The 19,111-nt window shown below is 31.2% G+C and overlaps 2 protein-coding genes across 3 annotated transcripts; both read left to right on the top strand.

Annotated features, from left to right (window-relative positions):
- Positions 1-1,047: 1,047 nt before the first annotated feature.
- Positions 1,048-5,191, top strand: LOC111006735 (WD repeat protein). Of its 2 annotated transcripts, XM_022278818.2 has the most exons (3): positions 1,048-1,521; positions 3,574-3,779; positions 4,723-5,191. In XM_022278818.2, the coding sequence occupies exons 1-3, from the start codon at positions 1,147-1,149 to the stop codon at positions 4,760-4,762; spliced, it is 621 nt and encodes a 206-aa protein (XP_022134510.1). In that variant the 5' UTR covers positions 1,048-1,146; the 3' UTR covers positions 4,763-5,191. The 2 variants fall into 2 exon arrangements, with proteins under 2 accessions (XP_022134510.1, XP_087979662.1); XM_088123536.1 differs by lacking the exon at positions 4,723-5,191 and having other exon boundaries at positions 1,051-1,521; positions 3,574-4,101.
- Positions 5,192-7,705: 2,514 nt separating this feature from the next.
- LOC111006539 (uncharacterized) lies at positions 7,706-16,207 on the top strand. The gene is made up of 10 exons (XM_022278541.2): positions 7,706-7,955; positions 9,283-9,334; positions 10,459-10,532; positions 11,236-11,337; positions 12,210-12,350; positions 13,177-13,228; positions 13,460-13,530; positions 13,806-13,895; positions 14,984-15,056; positions 15,993-16,207. The coding sequence occupies exons 1-9, from the start codon at positions 7,831-7,833 to the stop codon at positions 15,018-15,020; spliced, it is 744 nt and encodes a 247-aa protein (XP_022134233.1). The 5' UTR covers positions 7,706-7,830; the 3' UTR covers positions 15,021-15,056; positions 15,993-16,207.
- Positions 16,208-19,111: the final 2,904 nt, after the last annotated feature.

The raw sequence follows: 19,111 nt of genomic DNA, 5'->3' as shown, positions 1-19,111 counted from the left end.
CTTTTCTATCTATTATTAGTATCAAAATGTAACACGTCACGTTGTATATATTACTTATAAATAGTGGCAGTTCATGATTCATTTAAGACGTTGACTTTTTTTTTTTGAAAGTTCATGTTGAATTTCTAAGTAAATTTGTATTTTCTATTTTCAATTTTCAATTTTATATTATGTTCAATCCTGTATTCTCCCGTTATTCGTGTACTTGTGGTGCCTTGTTTTGTTCCATAATCTTACAATACAAATAATAATTATTTATGTTAGTATATGTATATATGATATTGCATGCTATTCTGGTATGGTACGAGAAAAAATACATTATATTTATAGACTAAGGTAAAACATAAATGAACACAATTATGAATATGATCAATGTAATGCATCAGGAGTCAAGATGGACGAGTAGGTAATCTCGTACATTACCGTATCCTGATCACATACGAAGCTTAATTTAATACTTATTGTGAGCTGGTGTTGAGTCGAGTTTAGTGAGATTAGATAACCATTACTCATACATCAATGTCTACCAATTGCAATTAATACATATGCTACCGAACATTATCACATTGTGGAGTTGAGCTTCTATTTAGTGTTGGCTCATTCCTTCTTAGCCATGTGTCCAAGTTTAGGCAAGTTTTAGGTGCATTCGTCCTACCCTAACACTAATAATAAACAAATTTCGCGTGTTAATTATGTTTTATCTTTTCTTATCTTTTCATTGAAGGTTTAATTTGATTAATTTATCTATTAATCAATTAAAACTTTTCAAATTAATAGATTCGATACTTTAGCAAAATATGTAAAATAAAATTAGTATTTGTCTCAATCTTAAAAGTATTTTAATTTAGTTTTCAAATCAGATTTTTTTAATACAACAAGACTTGGAATTTAAATTATTTTTTATGGGAGATGACGTGGAGCTTATTTAAGGTGTAATTTTTAAGTCGAGATTGATAAATTTTTTAAATATGTAGTGACATTTTGACAAATATTCATATTTAAATCATTTTCGACATTTTCCTTAAAAAGAAAAACCAGTTTCGACATATTCGTTTCTTGTACTTTGTAGCACCCAATTTCCCAAACAATTTCCGGTTACAAATAAAATCCTCAATTCACAACCGTACGTCAACACGGGGCGCGAAAATGGAGAATCCACAGAACGAGAGCGAAATTCGAGAAATTGAAGAGACAGGATCGAACTCCGAGCAGCAACCTCTTCTTCAGAGCCAGAATCCGAGTTCAGACTCAAAAAACGTGAAGACGAAGGTTCCGGAGGTTGAAATCCATCTTTATCGGCAAGGCAAAGGTCCGATCGATGTGTTTAAATCGAGCCTTGGGGGTTGGGATCAAGACCAGCTCGAGATCCGAGAGATTCTCGACAAATACGGGTTCAAGTCGGCATTCGCCTTTAAACCTGAGGCCGGCCGTGGCGTCCCGATCCGATTCAACCCTAGAAATGGCAGGTCTATACTGACGTACAGAGATGGAGCGGAGATTTACATCGACGGAGAGCCCAAGGTAAAGGTTCACTGTTCTATTCATTTCGAATTGCAAATTTGATCCATCTTTACTCTGTCTACTGCGTGGGTCATAGTAACTCATAATAGAAACTGGTAGACCAAAGTCAAGAGGGAAGAAAAAGCCATTAATATCCCGACTAATAGATTTTTTCGTGGTTTTAATATCCCATCTGTTCGGTGCTGGAGTCATGAGTTATGGATAATAATCATAAGATACAATATAACATGTTTTCTTGAAAGTTGTTATTGATTATATGGGTGCATTAGTTCTGCAGATTGTTTTCTTGAAAGTTGGTATTGATGAAATGGGTGCATTAGTTTTGATGTTTGTTCTCTAAGCCTATATTTCACCTGGGATTTTACTATCAGCAGACCTGAAATGAACTGTAACTGTAAGGGCAGCTTAAGATTTGGTAATTTAGGCTTTTAGCCCTCAAGAATGTGGGCTCTTCTTACAGTATGCCTTGGTGCCCGATACCGTCTTGGTTCCTGCACAAGGTTGTTTCTCTTTGGGATCCCTTGGAAAGCTATTTCTCAATGTTTCCCTCGTTTTTTTAAACTTTATTAAGTTTCATGTTTGGAATTGGATGATAAGCAGACTTGAGTTTGGGATGATCACCATACTAATTCAGCTCTAGTCCATCCTGGTCTGTTTAGTCCTTCAGCTACTTGTTTGGAGGGTCCTCGTTTCACAATTTCCAGTTTAGAAAAGCCTTATCTGACTTGGAAATGATCGAACCTTTCTTGTTTGTTCCTCCCCCTTTTCTCCTTTTTCTCACCAAGGTTTGGAAGGTTAACATCTAAAAGAAGGTGAAGTTATTTTCTTGGCCAATTATCCTTGGAAGGCTCCAGACTGCCAATGTTCTTAAAAGGTTTACTTCTTTTGTGCTTGGGCTATCATGCTTAGAGGAGCATGTTTACCGCTCGTCTGTGGAGAAATGTTTCGAAACATTTTTGGCGATGTTGGCTCCCTCTTAGAGTTGTCATGGTATGATGGAGGAAATTGTCTTACATTTGCTGTTCTCTGGAATATTTGTGTCTTGATATATAAGAGGACTTTTTAAGAGTATCCTAGGTTTTTGGAAAAGATTTGTGATGTAGTTCAGTTTAACGCTTCTCTTGGATCCACGAGTGAGTTTGGAATGGCTTCTTAGTGGATTACTTTTTAGTTGCTTCGTCTAGAACTTAAAATAATGTTTTTAGATATTTTGGAAGTACTTAGTTTTAGTCATCAAGACAAACATTACAGTAAATTTTATTGTGAAAAGTGCTCTTAATTAGTTTAAAACACATTTCACAGTTTTTTGTTTTAAAGAGTCTGAACATTTCACTGTTCTAAAAGTCAATACCAAACACACTCTTAGTATAGTATCTAATATTCACCGTATTAATCTCATGTGACAACTGTGTAGCATAGTAACTTTTGACAATAAAAAAGATTGAGTCAAAGGAGTATCTAATTTTCTTTTGCTATCATTTGATTCTTTTGGCTAGAATGGAACAAGCAGGTTTTTGTGAGTGTAGAGGGATTTGTAGAATGAAGTCAGGGATGTGATATTTTTTACACTTCCATTTAGGCTATTTCATCTAAGTCCTATTTTGTGTTCCTTTATGCTTGATTTATGTGCATTCAAGATAATTCTTATTTTTGTTCTTTGCCTATTTGGAGGGATCCTCTGCTTTGTCTACGATCTTTGTTTCTCGCTGCCATCCGTCCATTTTAGAAAATGAGGACACGAATGTAAATCCTTCCTTCTCGAAACTACAAATTGCTTGATGAAGAATCAAACTTACCTATCAGAAATCAGAGGAAGGAATTGATTAATAGTTGTTCTATCCTTCCTTTGGAGATGGTTCTCTATAAAACAGCTATTTCTATTTTTGACGACAAAGGTGTCCAGTTATCACGTTGAGATTATGTTTGTCAATTGGCAAATGGGTGGCCATTTTGATGTAGATATGCACTGATTTTGTTTGATGCTGTCCATATTTATTGTTTTGCATCAGATTCAAGCAAATAGCTAACTTCATATTTTATCATCTACTGTAGGATTCCCTGATCAAACCAATAACCAGGATTATTTTTGGCGTGGCGATTTTAACGATTTTGATAACTTTTCTCTCTCGAGAGTCGCAAGGATTGATGAAGAAATTAAATATAAGTGGGAACTTCCCTCCTTGGATTCTTGCCTGTGTAGTTATCGTTTTTACACGCTCAAGGAAGAGAACAAGGGACTTGCTGAAAAAGTTCGGTTGGTAAGATCCACTTCTCCAGTTCTTCCTCAGTTTTCTGAAATCCAATAGGAAATGGAATTCAAGTAATATATTGATTGTTGTTTCTTGATTTAGAACTTGGGAAGTAGTAGATTTGATACTGTTATTGCCAGAAACAATGGACCATGAAACATTTTTGGTCCATTACTGTAAACGTCCGGATTGTTGCTCTCATAAGTTCGCTGCCTCGTTTTGTTCTTTGACATATGGGGAAAAGCAGTTTAGCTTACAGGTTTGAAATATTTTCATCGTCTTGGTGAACATATATAAGGAATATGTTTGACCCATGGTCTTAATTAGCTCAGTGATAGATTTCATTAATTTGAGTTGTATATTATTTGGATTAATGTTGCTAGATTTTATTTTATTATTATTTGTTTAAGAACAACAAATGGAGGTATATTATTTGTATTAATGTTGCTAGATTTTATTTTATTAGAATGAACATAAGCAAATGTCAAATGTCAAGTAAATAATCTTCGGGTGTTGGCACAGTGACAAGAGGCTCGGGTGTTGACACTCAAGATCTAGGTTCAAACCCTCAGAAATAAAAAATAAAATAAAAAAACCTTGCCTCACCATTTATTTTTTTAGCATTATATGGTATAAAATATAGTTCTTCAGTCTTTAAAACATTAACATATGGTGGGTAATAAATTCATTGTCATTTTAATTAAAATTAAAAAAAGGGGTAAAATGAAGTAGCTATTAATTCCTTACATAGCTCTTTTACTGTTATACTAGTCCCAATGACCACCCCAGATATTTGTACTCGCATTAAAAGGAAAAATAAAAATAAAATAAACTTTACTTGAGCATAAATCCACTTGTTATCAATATTCTTGAGATTACATTAATGCCAACATAAACTTTATCATTAACAAGGTTTAACATTAACAACTAATCAAGATCGCAAATTTTGCAGTGTTTATCACGAAGATTCGCAATTGTTAAGAAAAGTCTAGAGTTACTCCGATGGATGTTTTGACGGTAGGATGTACGGTGGTAATCTTAGGCGTGGATAGCCATTTGTTCTAACCTTAAGGGTCGAGACTTATGAGTATACTTATAAGACTGGCTCACAAGCGTGATCAACGAGAAATCTTATCTTTGAAAAAACTTTACAAAAGCAAAATAAATATATATTCTACATTAGCTTCAAGCATCTTTCTGCTCCATCTTTGATAAAACAGTTTGATGACGTCATCCAGCTTCTTCAAGATACTTCGCATGGTCGTAAGACAAGAATTTATAGGTAGATACTCCTTCGAGATTCAGGATGAAGAATTGCGGACTTACAAACGGCTATCAACGTCTAAAGTTGCCGCCATACATCCTATCGTCGAAGGATCCATTTTTAATGGCGGATTCCTTCCTTCTTAGATAAGCAGCTCATCATCTACTTTAATTTACTATTATTTTTCTTTCATTTCCAATTTTGATATGAAAATTTGTTATGAAGATATCATTTAAGATACTGTTATTTATGTTTCTTTTTCAATAGAATCTTGGCTTGGGATCAAGTAGAAAGTAGAAAGTTCTAGAAAAAATTTATCTCTTCGCCCATACGTCAATCTAGTTACGTTTTAAGCACCTTTTATTTAATCGTTTTTACCCATTATTTGACTTTGTTAGTTAACTGGTGAAATCAATACATATTTTTACTTAATTTTTTTTCCCAAATTCATGGGTAGTTGTAGATGTGTAATTAGTTTTATTTAAGTGGATGTTCATTTTTTAAGTCGTGGTTATTTGATTTTGTTTCTCTCAAGCTTAGGAGGGTATTGATTTAATTTGACTACTTATTCTAAGTTTAAATTTTAATTAGATGAAATCAACACTTAAAAAAATGGTTATTTAAAAAAAAATTAGAGATTAAAATAGACTTTAATGTAAAAGTTTAAAGATCAATTTTGGAAGTTTAAATTAAAAAAAAATTCTAAATGATCCCTATGGTGTGATTTTTTAACATCAATATTGACTTTTATTATTATTTTTTTTAAATCACGAAGTTTATAAGGTGAACTAGTATATTTATCCAAGTTTTTATACCCATTTTAAAATTTTAAATTCAATTTATGAAAACGGCAAAAAGTATATAAAAATATTATTTTCATAATTTTCACTGCTTACAAAATCCTATAACAATTTTCAGAAAACAAATTTGACCAACATAATCTTATATATTTTTTTTATTTGTTATGATTTTAATTTTTTTTAGAAGTTTGTTGTGATTTTGATTAATATTTTTTCTTGTGGGTATTTGAATTAGGTTTTTTTTCTGTCTGGTACGATAAGCGGGGCGGGGATTCGAATACATGTATTAATTATTGTTGAGTTAAATTCATGTTGGCAATATTATAATTAATTTCGATAAGTTGACATTGTTTTCTAAATGCTAGGGTAGACTACTAAAAAATTGCTTGGGCAACACGATTAAGTAAATATAGAAAATTGAATATTCAACGTCTCTAATTAAATTGAGGTTTGTAATTTGACACGACGTAACAATAAATGACGTGAAAAAGTAGGTAAATATAATACAATTAAGCCAACATGTAGTTGAGATTTAATATAATTATATATATTATTTATAGACGGTGACTAATAAATCTCAATATATAAATGAGCTATAGAGAAGATCAGTTACTTTTCAATTTTTCCGTCAATCGTTTAATAAATAATTATTTTATCGTTATATCTTTCATGGGATGCAATTGTTAGGTCGAGATATCTGTTGAAAAAAGTAGTGTTTTCATTCATAATTAGGATTGATAACTATTTATGTATAACACGACAGACATATATACATATATATATATATCTTTATAGAGATAAGTTGACTCGGGAGGTGCCATTTGATATACGTCATTTCTCAAATAGATACGATTACAAACCTCTATATAACAGGTAAGAAAAACAAGTAGTTATGGTGTGTGTACTTATTTTACCCCAAAATGCCTACGAAGGTAAAAAGATTTGATTAGCAAAGAAACACTAAAGTTTTGAGAATTAATTGATTTATTTTATTTGACTATAAGGTAGAGTATAAAACTACATTTTAATTATATTAATAATTTATTTTAATTTTAATGTTTGTATTTGTCATGGTTGCTATCACGTGATAAGTTAGTTATGACCAGTAGTTTATTTATGCACTGCGATCATATCTTAGTGATTATTTCATTAAAAAAATGTTACAAAATTTAAAATTTAATATAACTTTAAAAATTTTTTAGAAATAATTTTAATTTTGTTTACATATGATATATAATTAAATTTATTAAATGTCAATTTTTTCTTGAACAAAATTAAAGGTGGTCGTTAATTTATGAGTTTGAAGATAGGTTTCTATTGGGTCAATAAATTTAAAAAATGACACTTTGATCTCTAAACTTTGAAAAATTGTTCTAAAAGATTCTTGAAATTAAGATTAACAGACGTGACACTAATGAGTTTGATATATATTAATTTAATATTATTTTTAATTATGTATCAATTTTTTTTTCATTTTCGTAAGTGGGGAAGTGAGAGAAAAAGAAAGAAAAAATGGAAAAAAAAAATTGACCCATAATTAAAAACAATATATATGAAATCAACGGGTTGTTGACATTCAAAGAGCAGCGAACTCCCTGATCAATAAAGAGTTGGGAGTCGAAGTCCTCCTTCTCCTAATTCATCATTGCCACGTCAGCATTCTGTTAGTGTCGGAATGTTAATTCCAAAGACATTTTAGAACCATTTTTCAAAGATTAGAGATCAAAGTGTCATTGTTTGAAACTTTAGGACTAAATAGAAATCCACGTTGAAATTTATGGACTAAGAATTTATTTTAAATAAATATTTAATTCTACCGTGCAGCACCACGTGATATGTTTAGAAAAAAAGCACCGCGTGATTAGCAATTATTGGTACGTGGTCCAGTCCCATCAATTTTCCCCGTCTTCTCCATTAACTTCCGACGTCTTCAATCCCTCCGGGTTGCTTCAGTTGGCTCCCTGTCTCCCTCTCTCAGAGCAGCACCGCGTCTGCAATGGCGAGCTCGGCAGTAACTGGGTGGAGGATTCTGTTCGCTGTGTTGGGCTGTACAATGGTTGCAACTCTTGCATACACAATCGCCATTGATGGCTCTCCTTTCCGCAGGGAACTTCTGTCACGGTACTTTCTCTTCTACACTAGACGTTTTCATCTATTTTCTTCCTTATAATTCCGTCTCCTTCCTCGTCTTGCTGCCTCCCTCCTCCCTCTCAATGTACAGAATCGAGCTGCTTCATTTACTCTGTTCATGTACCTACTGATCATCTTATGTATATTTCTGTGTCATGAGTATGACTATGAGTAGCTTTTTCTTTATGCGATCAAAATAATATAGTGTTTGAAGAACTGCCTTGACTATAAAGCGAGTTAAAAGTGCCAGAATCCACAGGCATGGCGGTTTTGGGAATTTTCGGCAACTGCCCTAAGAAACACATAATTTTATCTAAATTTAAATTATATATTTTGTAACTCAATTCCGATGGTCGCGAATATTTAATGATAAACTTCAAAAAGTTTGAATTGTGATGTTATGAAGCTGATATCGTTAATGATGATATGACGTTGCTAGTGGACAAATTTAGGTTGGTTTTACACGACCTTATATTACATGGTGACACATAACATACCATTATGTCATCATTTAGTTGATAGTGTCACAAGAACTTCATAAAATCACAATTGAAAGTTTAGAAACGTAATTATATTATGAGTTTGATGAGCTAATTGTATAATTTTTCGAGTAAGGAAAAGAGGCTTGTTTGGATAACTAAGGCCTCTTTAGGCGTATGTTTGAAAACTGTGTTGTATTTCACCTTTTAACATTGTTTTCTACTTTCTGGAAAAATATTGCTCCGGGAAACCAAAACATTTTGTGGATATTTGGATTTTGTTAACAATATATTGATATCTGTGTTGAATTTTCATATTGCATTTAACATAAATTTGGCCTATAACTATAATTCTCAAATTGACTCCATCCTTGTGTTGTGACTAAGATATTTATTTAAAGTCAATTTTTCTATATAAAATCTAGGGATCAAGATAAAATATTTGTAAGTAGTACTACACTACAACAATAAAAGTTAAATAATTAAAACGGAAAATTATATATAAAAAATTCTTATATAAATTTTTTTTTTCCTTTGACTGGAACATATATTGTCTCTAAGACTTGCTCAAACCGCACGTTTTTCAACTTAAAAATTATAAAGCCAAGCTCTGATCATGTAGTTTATTTTAAGAAGACTGAAAGTAATTAGTCATTGTTTAACTAATTGCTATAACATTCTCATTGTAAGCAATTAATTACTGGGGAAAGTTGTGTAATTTGGTGTTCTTTCTTTTACTGTCATTACAATGTGGTGTCGAGTCATTATTATCTTTTTTCTCTTTTATTATTTCTACAAGTCTGAACTTGTTCATCTAAGTTTCTAGATATATGTTTCAGGTTAATGGTGTCAACCTTGATTGATTTTTACATCAATGTCGTGGCTATTGCGGTATGGAAAGTTTAAGCTTTCATTCGTAAAGTTTCCATTTTACGAAATTTTGACTTTGCATACATTTAGTTATTTCTATAGCTTAACCCATTTATGTCGTGAATAGAGCTGCTGTAGTGCTAGGAAAAGGTCCTGCTGGTGTCACTTCATGTTATGTTGATATGAAGTCTACAAGTTCGCTTGCTGCCAAATTATTGTTTTGAAATTGATCATTAATTTTTGGTTAAGATACACTCTTAATCCCTGAGTTTTGAACTAAGTGTCAATTTGGTCCATAGAATTCAAAAAGGGACACTTTAGTTCCTGAGGTTTGAGAAATTATTCTAAATGCTCTCTGAGTACTTCAATTTTAAAAAATGACGTGGCATCTGAGATGTTAATTTTTAAAGGTGGTAATTTTTAATAATTTTATATTAATTTAGATTTAGTTATTATTATTTTTGTAATGGAAAAAAATAATAATAAAGCTAACTAAATCTAAATCAATATAAAATTAATAAAAATTGCCACCTCATCTAAAAGCACCTCAAATGCCACGTCATTTCTCTGTTAGTCAAATTAACAGTAAAATTGACTCAAGGATTATTTAGAACTATTTCGGGACTAAAGTGTCGCTTTTTGAACTTGATGACGAAATTAACACTTCTCTTGAAAGGGAGGGTTTACCCTTAATCTTTTCTTACTGTCCTTCCACAGTAGCCTTTCTCTTTCATTTCTCTTACTGTTTTCTTAATCATTCTTTTTAGGAATCAAACTCCACCAATTTTTTTCAATCTCTCTCGTTCCTTCTCTCTCCGCCATAATCTTGACCATCTCTCTCGTCAGTTCATTATGCTTTATAAATTTCATCACTCTAATTTAAGAACCTATCTTAGGTTTTTGCTCATTTTTTGAGATTTTGATGTACTTTTTATGCAGAGAATACTCATATAAGATTGTTGGTTCAAAATTATAATTTTTATACCACCCGTTTATGCTCGTCATTTAACAAGCTCAAAGGATAAGCATCTAGCCATCTACTTCAGAATCATCTATAGACAGTAGAATTAATCTTACATACGTGTTCAAAGTAAATTTTCTCCTAAAGTCTTGTATGCTTGTTCTTTCTCCCCCTAATTTATCAGGCATGGGTTTCCTATAAGGAATCAAATTGGATTACTGCAACCATTTGGATAGCGTTTCTTGTATGTTTTGGCAGGTAATTACTTGTATCCTTATCAAGCTCACCTTCCTGTGTAAACCTTGTTTAACCATAGGATATGTTAGTTGAATAATATTAGTGAATTCTTCTGAATTTAATGTTATTTCTTGTTGGGGTTGATAACATCTTGATAATCTTATTTTTATTTATTTCCATTAACGAATGGGAGAAATCTCCTATGTTTTCTAATGCCATTATCTAAAGTTTAGAATTCTTTATGCATTTAATTAGTTAAAATATTTTTACTTATTTAATGTTCTTGAATTTCCTTTTCAACTTTATTCACAGATTCTAATTACAGTTACTGTTTTCTTTGTGCACATGTGTTTATCTGTTTTATTGTGCATACACAAATCTAGAAACTGTGATCAGGTTTGTCAGAAAAGGTGTAATAGTTATTTTATATTAGTAACGACTTTAGTAAAAAAAAAAAAACTGTTCAAGGTGGAAAATTTCAACTAAAACTGAATATGTATTGGTGGTGAACATTTTTTATGCTGATTCTTGAATAACTTTGATGAATCTTTAATTCTTACTTGTTACTAAGACCGAATTTGTTTCTATTATGGGCTACTTTATTTCAATAAGAAGTGGCATTGCTTTTTGATTGGTAATATAACCGTAGACTGAATCTTCATTTAATTTTTATTACGTTTATTTTAGAATTGATTAACTCTTCTTCCCTTCTCATTTTCCTCAGCATTGCTACATGTGTCTACATTCTTTGGCAGTTGTGGCAACTATCATCTCAGGAATCCTTTGAAGATATCATGTACCATGTTCTGATCAAGAATCCAAACAAGTGTGTATGCAGTATACCTAGTATAGTCTGTATTTTGAGTTTTAGGTTTCTTAAATAGTTAATAGAAAGCTTCCGTCATATTTTATATTTGGAAGTTTTTTACTGATATTCCTGACTATTATGCTGCACAGTTAAAGAAGTCCATTTTTTTTCTTCATCATGGTGTTAAGAAATTGAATGAAATAAAAGAATGTTTTTTCTTCACTCTGTTAATAACTTCAGCATCTCTGATTTTTTTGGACTATAGCTTATGTTGGGCTTGACTTGCTGCTATTACCATAACTCTTTAAATACCAGATGGCTTGGCCTTCCCATAGTACAGTTTCCTGGTTTCCTTTTTACAACTCCCTTCCTTTGGCTTGTGGGGTTTAGGGTGATTCCTTATCCCCCTGCTTTTTATGCTTTGAGCTCTCTTTTACCGTAAGTATTAGTTTCCTATCTACCACCCCCCCCCCCCCCCCCCCCCAAAAAAAAAAAAAGGAACTTGAAATAAGGGTGTGGAGTTGTGGTCTTAGGATTCTACTTTAGAAATAGACTAATATAAACTATGAAGTTTAGATAGAGGAGTCCTTCTGCATCTAAAGGTGTTTTTTTCTTATTTGTCGTGGATTTTTGTTGGTCTAGAAAAAAAACAATTGTTAAACAATTATTATGTGGTCAATCAAATATTTAAAGGGTAGACAAAAGTTCAATGAGTATGAACATTATTGAGAATTTCAGTGGAGGGATTAATGTGAATTTTTTTTATATCTTAGACATGAAGCATTACTTATATAGTTTTATGTGATGGTATGGTTATTATTTGTAGAGTTTTGGAAGCTTCATTATTGTTTTTCCTCATCCTTAAACATAATTTGCTTGTTGGCATATAGGAATGGCATGGAGCAGCACGGGAAGCACTCTGGTGTTATGATTGCAAAAATAATTTTCAGTGCTTTGGGCTGTTTGATGGCAGTAAATTTGGTCTATGTTTTCAGTGATGGTTTACCTTTTCGCAAGGAGTTTTTTACACCGTAATTTTGCTTTTATTTTATTCGTAATTTTATTGTTCTCTATGTGCTAATGCTTTGGAATTATGTTTTCTCATTATGGAAAAATGAAAGAAAAAGAAAAGTGGTGTTAATACCTAAACTAATAGTTAATTCATCATACTTCTGTAATCCACAGGTGTATTTTAGAGACTTAGTTTTACTACAGTTTATAAAGACAGTTAGAAATAATACCATGGATAACACCTCTTCCTACATGGAGAGAGAGAGACTCTAGCCAATTGTCATCAAAAGCTTGAAATCTTTGCTTATATGAATTGTTTGAGAGTGAGATATGTGTACCCATCTTTTGTAGCAATACCCTTAGTTATACTTGTATATTTTTGGATACCGAATTACATGAGGTGTTTAATAAATTAGATGTTTGGAAATGAGCTTTATTTTGTAGAGACTTGATCTTAAGATCTTTTCCAGTCTTTTCTGTTGGAGTAAGGATGGAATCAGTGGACTCATTTCCATACTTGAAGTGTAATTTGTCTAGCATGAATAGCACTTCTATAATTTAAAAAACTAGACTCTAAAGTGATAATCTCTGTTCTTATACTGCATTTGTTTTGTTAATTTGAGAGAGTAAAAAATATACTCCTTAATTCAAACATGTGACTTAGGTCTTCTTATATAGGAGAATGACCAACTACAAACAAGGAAAGTAATAAACACCATAAAGACTGAATATCAATAATAAAGACTAAATATTGACAACTAATATTGATACCTAATATTTACACAAATATTGATAAATCCAACATGTTATCTTTTAGAAGTTAACAATCTTTTAACCCATTTGCAGTTGGATGGTGGCTACACTGATCGATTTCTATATAAATGCCACAGTTTTGTCGGTATGTCTTAAATTCCTTATCATCTACTCTTGTTGCTTTTAGATGGTTAAATACACCATTTTCTTGCTAGGATGCACAGATTCAACAATGCCTCTGAACTGTTGAAATTAAGCCTAAAGAAAATTTACATCTTTACTTAAAACTGGGATAATTTCTTGATAGTTGTTTTTCATGACTTTGTTAGTCATCTGATAGCTGAATAACATTATTTGTCTTTCCATATGAGATCAGGTCTGGATGTTCTATAAAGAATCATGGCTTACTGCAATCTTTTGGATAGTTCTATTACTAGGTTTCGGGAGGTAATCTGTCACTTTTGTGCTGAAAGTCACATATCTTTCTTGCATTTGAAACCTGCCATTGGTCAAGCAAACCATGTTCCTTCCTACTTGTAATTTGTGCCAGCATATGTATCTCTATCTTGACTGTTTAAGATTCTATCAACTTAGTAACTGAATATATATGACTGACAAACTAAATAAAAAAAAAAAAGGAAAAAACTAATCAACGGTGGTCTAGTTGAACATTTGATAGCTCTCTATATCTCTAACACTTTATTACCCTCCCAATATTTCAGCACCTCTACATGTCCCTTTATTGTTAAGGAACTATTCAAGCTCGGCCCCGAAGATCCAGCATACCTTATTTTATTCAAAAGTTTTAACAGGCAAGTCCCAGTCTTCTTGTTAGATGGCATAAGATGAAAAAAAATTGGTAAAAATTGCTATATTTTAAGTTATTGGAATCAATTCTTTTCTGAGCTTTGGTTTTTCTTATTTTATGAATATGAACCTGGAGGACTGTCACCCGTGCTAACTTGTAATTTACAATTTCATCTACAGTTTTTTTTTTAAATCTTGATTAATATTTTGTGATTAAGTTTCTTTTTTGAAAGATTGTGAAATGAGTATCTTGGTTGTGATGAATCTATATAAAATTCTTTCTTAAAAAGTCGAAACCTGAAAAAAAAAAGAGGCTAAAATGAAATTATTTGAGGAAGCAGATATGTATCTAAACTTTAAACAGGACTAGTTCAAATTTCCACTTAAATGTGCAGATATTATTTTGATCGCCATGCATCCTAGCAGTTATGTTTACAAATTGTCATTATATGTCAAATACATAACTTCAAGTGATATAGCTCAAATTAATGTCACTTATGACTCCAAAATTCTAAAAATAATGCGGAGGAAAGTAATGACAACAATGATTTAAATGATATAAAGTGGCAACACGAGAGAAGCTCCTGGAAAGAGAGGAAAAGAATTGTATTCTTTAAAGTTAACTTCTTTATGGGAACTGAAACCTCGTTTAGGCTATTAATATATTTTTATTACTTAAAACTCTTCCTATTCAATCAATTACCATTTTGGATTGAGAGGAATAGTAGAATTTTTATGGGTGAGAGGTCGTGGGAATTTAGGAGCTAGTTAAATTTAATACCTCTCTATGGGTATTGATTTCTAAAGCTTTTTGTACATTCTTAGATTGGGATCCTTTCTTATTGGTTGGTCTCCTTCTGGTGGACTTGTTTTTTGTATGCCCCTGGTATATTATTTCATTTATCCTCAATGAAAGTTCAATTTCTTATTAAAAAAAAAATCTCTCTACATATAATAATAATAATGATTGCCCTGTATTTATTCATGTCTCTCTCACTAAATGTCAAAGGTAGTTGATTAGTTGGATCAATGCCACTGGCTCTCTACTAAGCCTTCTGGACTGACAGAGAAAAAACGTCACTATTGAATTCAGGTCAGAAAGAAGATATGAGAGAGCATTGTCCTCATAAGCTGCAAAGGAAGGTAGAGGGATTTAGCTCATTCCGGTACGTATCGAAATGTTTACATTGAAAGCATAATCCATAAAATGTCATACATCTTGTTTGATGGAAGAGGTCAGATCTTATATTTCTTGATGAATTCGTAAAAGAAGTTTCATAGCATAGAGTGTAACTTTAATGTATACAGAAAACAACCATATGATGATAAATCTGTAGTAGTACTAAAGCAAGTGCTATGTTCAGTATAAACCGATACAGTTTTATGCTACCTTTTGTTGTATATAATGCATGTATCTCAAGTTTCCATTTTCCATCTTAAGGATAGATTGCAAACAGAAGTTAGTACCTCTGGGATTTAAAGATATTTGAATGCAGGAACTTGACATTACTTCTGAATCAATTGAGGGTGTTTCTCTCTATTTGTTAGGAAATAATTTAGTTCCTAAAATTTAAAAAGTTTCAATCATGTTGGTAAATTTTGGATTATACTTCTATTTAGTCCTACATTTGTTATAATATACTTATTTAGATAAGTTTTAAATAATAAACCATCCATATTAGCCTTTCATAGCGGTGTTAACGGCAGAGAGAAAACATAAATATAATTCAATAACTACTATGGGTTGGTCGGTTGATCAATCTGGACAAATATAAATAGTTAAGGGTTAGAAAATATGAGTTCTATCTATATTGGTCACCTACCTAAGATTTAATATCTCACGAGTTTTCTTGTCAACCAAATATAGTAGGGTCCTGTGAGAATAGTTGAGATACGTGCAAATTAGCCCGGATACTTACGGATACTCAAAAGAGAAAAAAGAAAGGAAAAACTTTTAAGATACTCAAAGTTCGTTCGAGGACTACACTCATAACTTTACCATATTTTAGTTACCTGTTCGTTTGTTTCTTCTTAGCCTTTACTTTGCCATATTGTTTGTATATAATTTTTATGGAATTTGAAATAATATTTTTGTGGTATAGGGCACAATTCAAGAATGTCCAGGAAATGATTATGGTAATGTTCTCACCAAATGAACAACTCATCTCTTTTATTTTCTGTAAACTAAAAACTTGGTCTGCTGTCTCTACTACCTAAGGCTGTGTTAATAGGTTGAAAATCTTTTAAGGAATTTGTACCATTTACTGGAATTGAGCTTTTTATTACGTATAATAAAATTTAGTGAAATTTAACTTTCTTTTCTGTTTATATGGGGAAGCAAGCTGATTTGCTTACCATTTCATAAATAAATAGGCTCCACTATTGGTCTGAGAAATAGAAATCGAAAATGGTTCTTAAACAAACTTCTTAGAATAACGGGGAAAGACGAGAATAACTCAAGTAAATAAGACATGTATTATCGTATAAAAGAAAAAAATCTTGCTCTATTCATGCTAAATCAACTTTAACTTAACCACATATCTAGGTCAAAAAAATAATAACGTTACATTAGTGATATATCATACATACAATGAATGAAAGCTTTAGGGTGTGTTTGGTTGGTGATTTGAAAACATAAATCTATAAATTACAGCGTTGTATTTCGTATTTCATATTTTGAGTGTTTATGAATATGTGTTTGGTAGTTAATTTAGAAATTGAATCTTAATTTAAAAAATTGTTCAACATAAACCTATTTTAAGTGTTTATGAATATGTGTTTGGTAGTTAATTTAGAAATTTAATCTTAATTTAAAAAATTGTTCAAGTTGTTTGGTAATATATCTGTAAAATAGTGTGTATATGAATGTATGTATATTTATATTCTTTAACTATATTGATAGCTAGTTTGTACATTTGGATGGAAAGTAACATATATGCTCGTGCGCCTAGAACGGGTATGTACTTCTTATTGCAAAGTCTTTGTCGAGTTTAAAGGCTGTCACATTCTGACTTCTTCCGGTCTGAAAAAATGACTTTTTCTTTTGGCGGCTGTTTTACTTATAATTCTCATTGTCATTTTCAATCATCTTCTTCATCTTCTAAACTCTCAACAATTATATTACCTTAAATATCAACTCCTCCAATGTTTTTGCTTCTAAGTTTTGAAAATTAGGACTCAAATGATGAGAATCAAACGATGCAATTCACACAGAATCAAGCTAGGACAGAGTTTCATTTCGAACGAATGTGACAACAAACAGTTTTGATGACATATTTTGTGGCAAAAAGCCATCCAGAAGAATAATAAATTTTTCAGTTCTCGTTGAATTAAAATTTTATTATAATTCGAATGCATACTATATGAATTTCGATCATGGAATCCAGGTTAAATCTCTACAAGTCATTATCCCGATTTTATGGAGAATTTAATATAATTTTTAATTAGTTTGAAATACATTCAAATTAGTTTGATTACTATGTAGGTAGATATTTTAGGAATTCACAACTAACCAGGAATCTATGACTACTTAGATGTAGGGGTAAAATTGATAGATGAGTCTAAACCTACCTAGGGACGACATATGTGGGTAGAGGTAAATTTTAATTTATCTCCTCCCATAATTTTCTTTAGAAAATATTGATTTGACCATTTTTTAAAATTATTTTTCAGAATTGTGGAGGTAGTCATTACTCAGTATTTCGCTTTTTACTATTTAAATCATAGAATGTAAAAACAAATTTGCCACATACATTTACAGAATTCGAATCTCTCTTTTTTTCCTTATTTCTTTGTTTAGAATTTTGTTGGGAAATAATTTAATGGGCTTGAGTTGAAAGCCCAATATTGCCTAGCGGACGTTACAAACCTCAGCTTCTGGACTTGTTATATCCCACGGCCCATTCCAGGAGTTCTTTCTTTTTCTGTTTCTTTTTCTTTTTTTGCCATAAAAAAATGTTTTCTACAGCAATAAATATGAATTTTTGAGTATGCCCCCGTTTGATGAAAATGTATTAAATCAGACCTTTTCCTAATAATCATTATACGTGGATTTGAAAATCTTCATGTTTTTTCTAATGGCCGGATATATCATAACTGCTGGATATAGATTCGATATACTTTCTTAATCTCTCTCGTAAATCTATTAGTGCAGAATTATTAGTCATATTACGGTGGTCTCATCAAATAGTTTCTCCCGTGGTTTAGAGATTGTACTTCCATCTCTACTCTTTAGTATTTGATTTGAACAACTGTATGTGAATATGTGGCTGCCATTGAAAATTTGAAATCAATTACACCCTTGTCATTTAAAAATAAAGTTTCTTCAAGTCCATTAAATTAAAATTTTTTTAAAAAAAGTTCATATTGATTTCCTAGCTTTCATTTCATTTAGAATATTAGAATATGGTTCTAAAATCACGTCGACATTTTCATCGACATATCCATATGTTTCCAAGGATTTGACATCAATATGATGGATAAATCGACATTTTCATCATAGTACAAAAAATTGACAAATATGAAAAATATCAACAAAATGTCACTAACTATATACATAATATTAATATTAATTATTTTTAACTTATAAGTTGGAAAATGTTTATTTGTTAATTTAAATATCTTTTACAATTTTTTAATTTATCTAATTTTTACATAGGTATCTATCAATATCGACATTTTATCAATATTTTCGTAAAATTGAAATCCCGACATTTACATCAACATCGACATTTAAAATCTTTCGTTATATTAAAAAAAAAAGGAATTAAATCCTTCACGTGGTTCATGCCTGTATGGACCGAAGGGAACAACGTTGAGATTTCATTTCTTATCATTGTCAGAAAATAAATATATATATATATATATATATATATACCTCGTCCAAATTAAAATATTCTTTTATTTTTTAAGTTAAACAATTATGGACATCAACCATCAATTTTTTTTATATTATATTATTAAAATATTTTATTCACTTCAACTATTTGTTTGAAATATCATTTTATTATCTAGTATGATGTGATATAAAATCATTGTTCGTGCAATATTGTAAGTATATTATTCTCTTTTAATGAATACTTCCATACTTATTTTCTTGCTTAACAAATTTTTGAAACACACACATTATATCATCATTGTTCACATAATTTACTTTTGATAACAAAAATGCCAACACGTTTTGGTTGTTCTCATCGTTACACTTATTAAAATTTTCCTAACT

Source organism: Momordica charantia (genome assembly GCF_013281855.1).
Source record: "Momordica charantia cultivar OHB3-1 chromosome 4 unlocalized genomic scaffold, Mcharantia_2.0 BLBB01000004.1, whole genome shotgun sequence".
NCBI lineage: Eukaryota > Viridiplantae > Streptophyta > Magnoliopsida > Cucurbitales > Cucurbitaceae > Momordica > Momordica charantia.
This window is presented reverse-complemented; position numbering and strand designations above follow the sequence as displayed.

What these genes read in the sequence shown, in the direction of transcription:
- LOC111006735 (XM_022278818.2), top strand. Translation starts at nt 1,147, where the DNA reads ATGGAGAATCCACAGAACGAGAGCGAAATTCGAGAAATTGAAGAGACA. An exon ending in ACATCGACGGAGAGCCCAAG is followed by an intron (nt 1,522 to 3,573) that starts GTAAAGGTTCAC and finishes CATCTACTGTAG; the next exon opens with GATTCCCTGATCAAACCAAT. An exon ending in TTGCTGAAAAAGTTCGGTTG is followed by an intron (nt 3,780 to 4,722) that starts GTAAGATCCACT and finishes CAAATTTTGCAG; the next exon opens with TGTTTATCACGAAGATTCGC.
- LOC111006539 (XM_022278541.2), top strand. Translation starts at nt 7,831, where the DNA reads ATGGCGAGCTCGGCAGTAACTGGGTGGAGGATTCTGTTCGCTGTGTTG. An exon ending in TCAATGTCGTGGCTATTGCG is followed by an intron (nt 9,335 to 10,458) that starts GTATGGAAAGTT and finishes CTAATTTATCAG; the next exon opens with GCATGGGTTTCCTATAAGGA. An exon ending in CGCAAGGAGTTTTTTACACC is followed by an intron (nt 12,351 to 13,176) that starts GTAATTTTGCTT and finishes ACCCATTTGCAG; the next exon opens with TTGGATGGTGGCTACACTGA.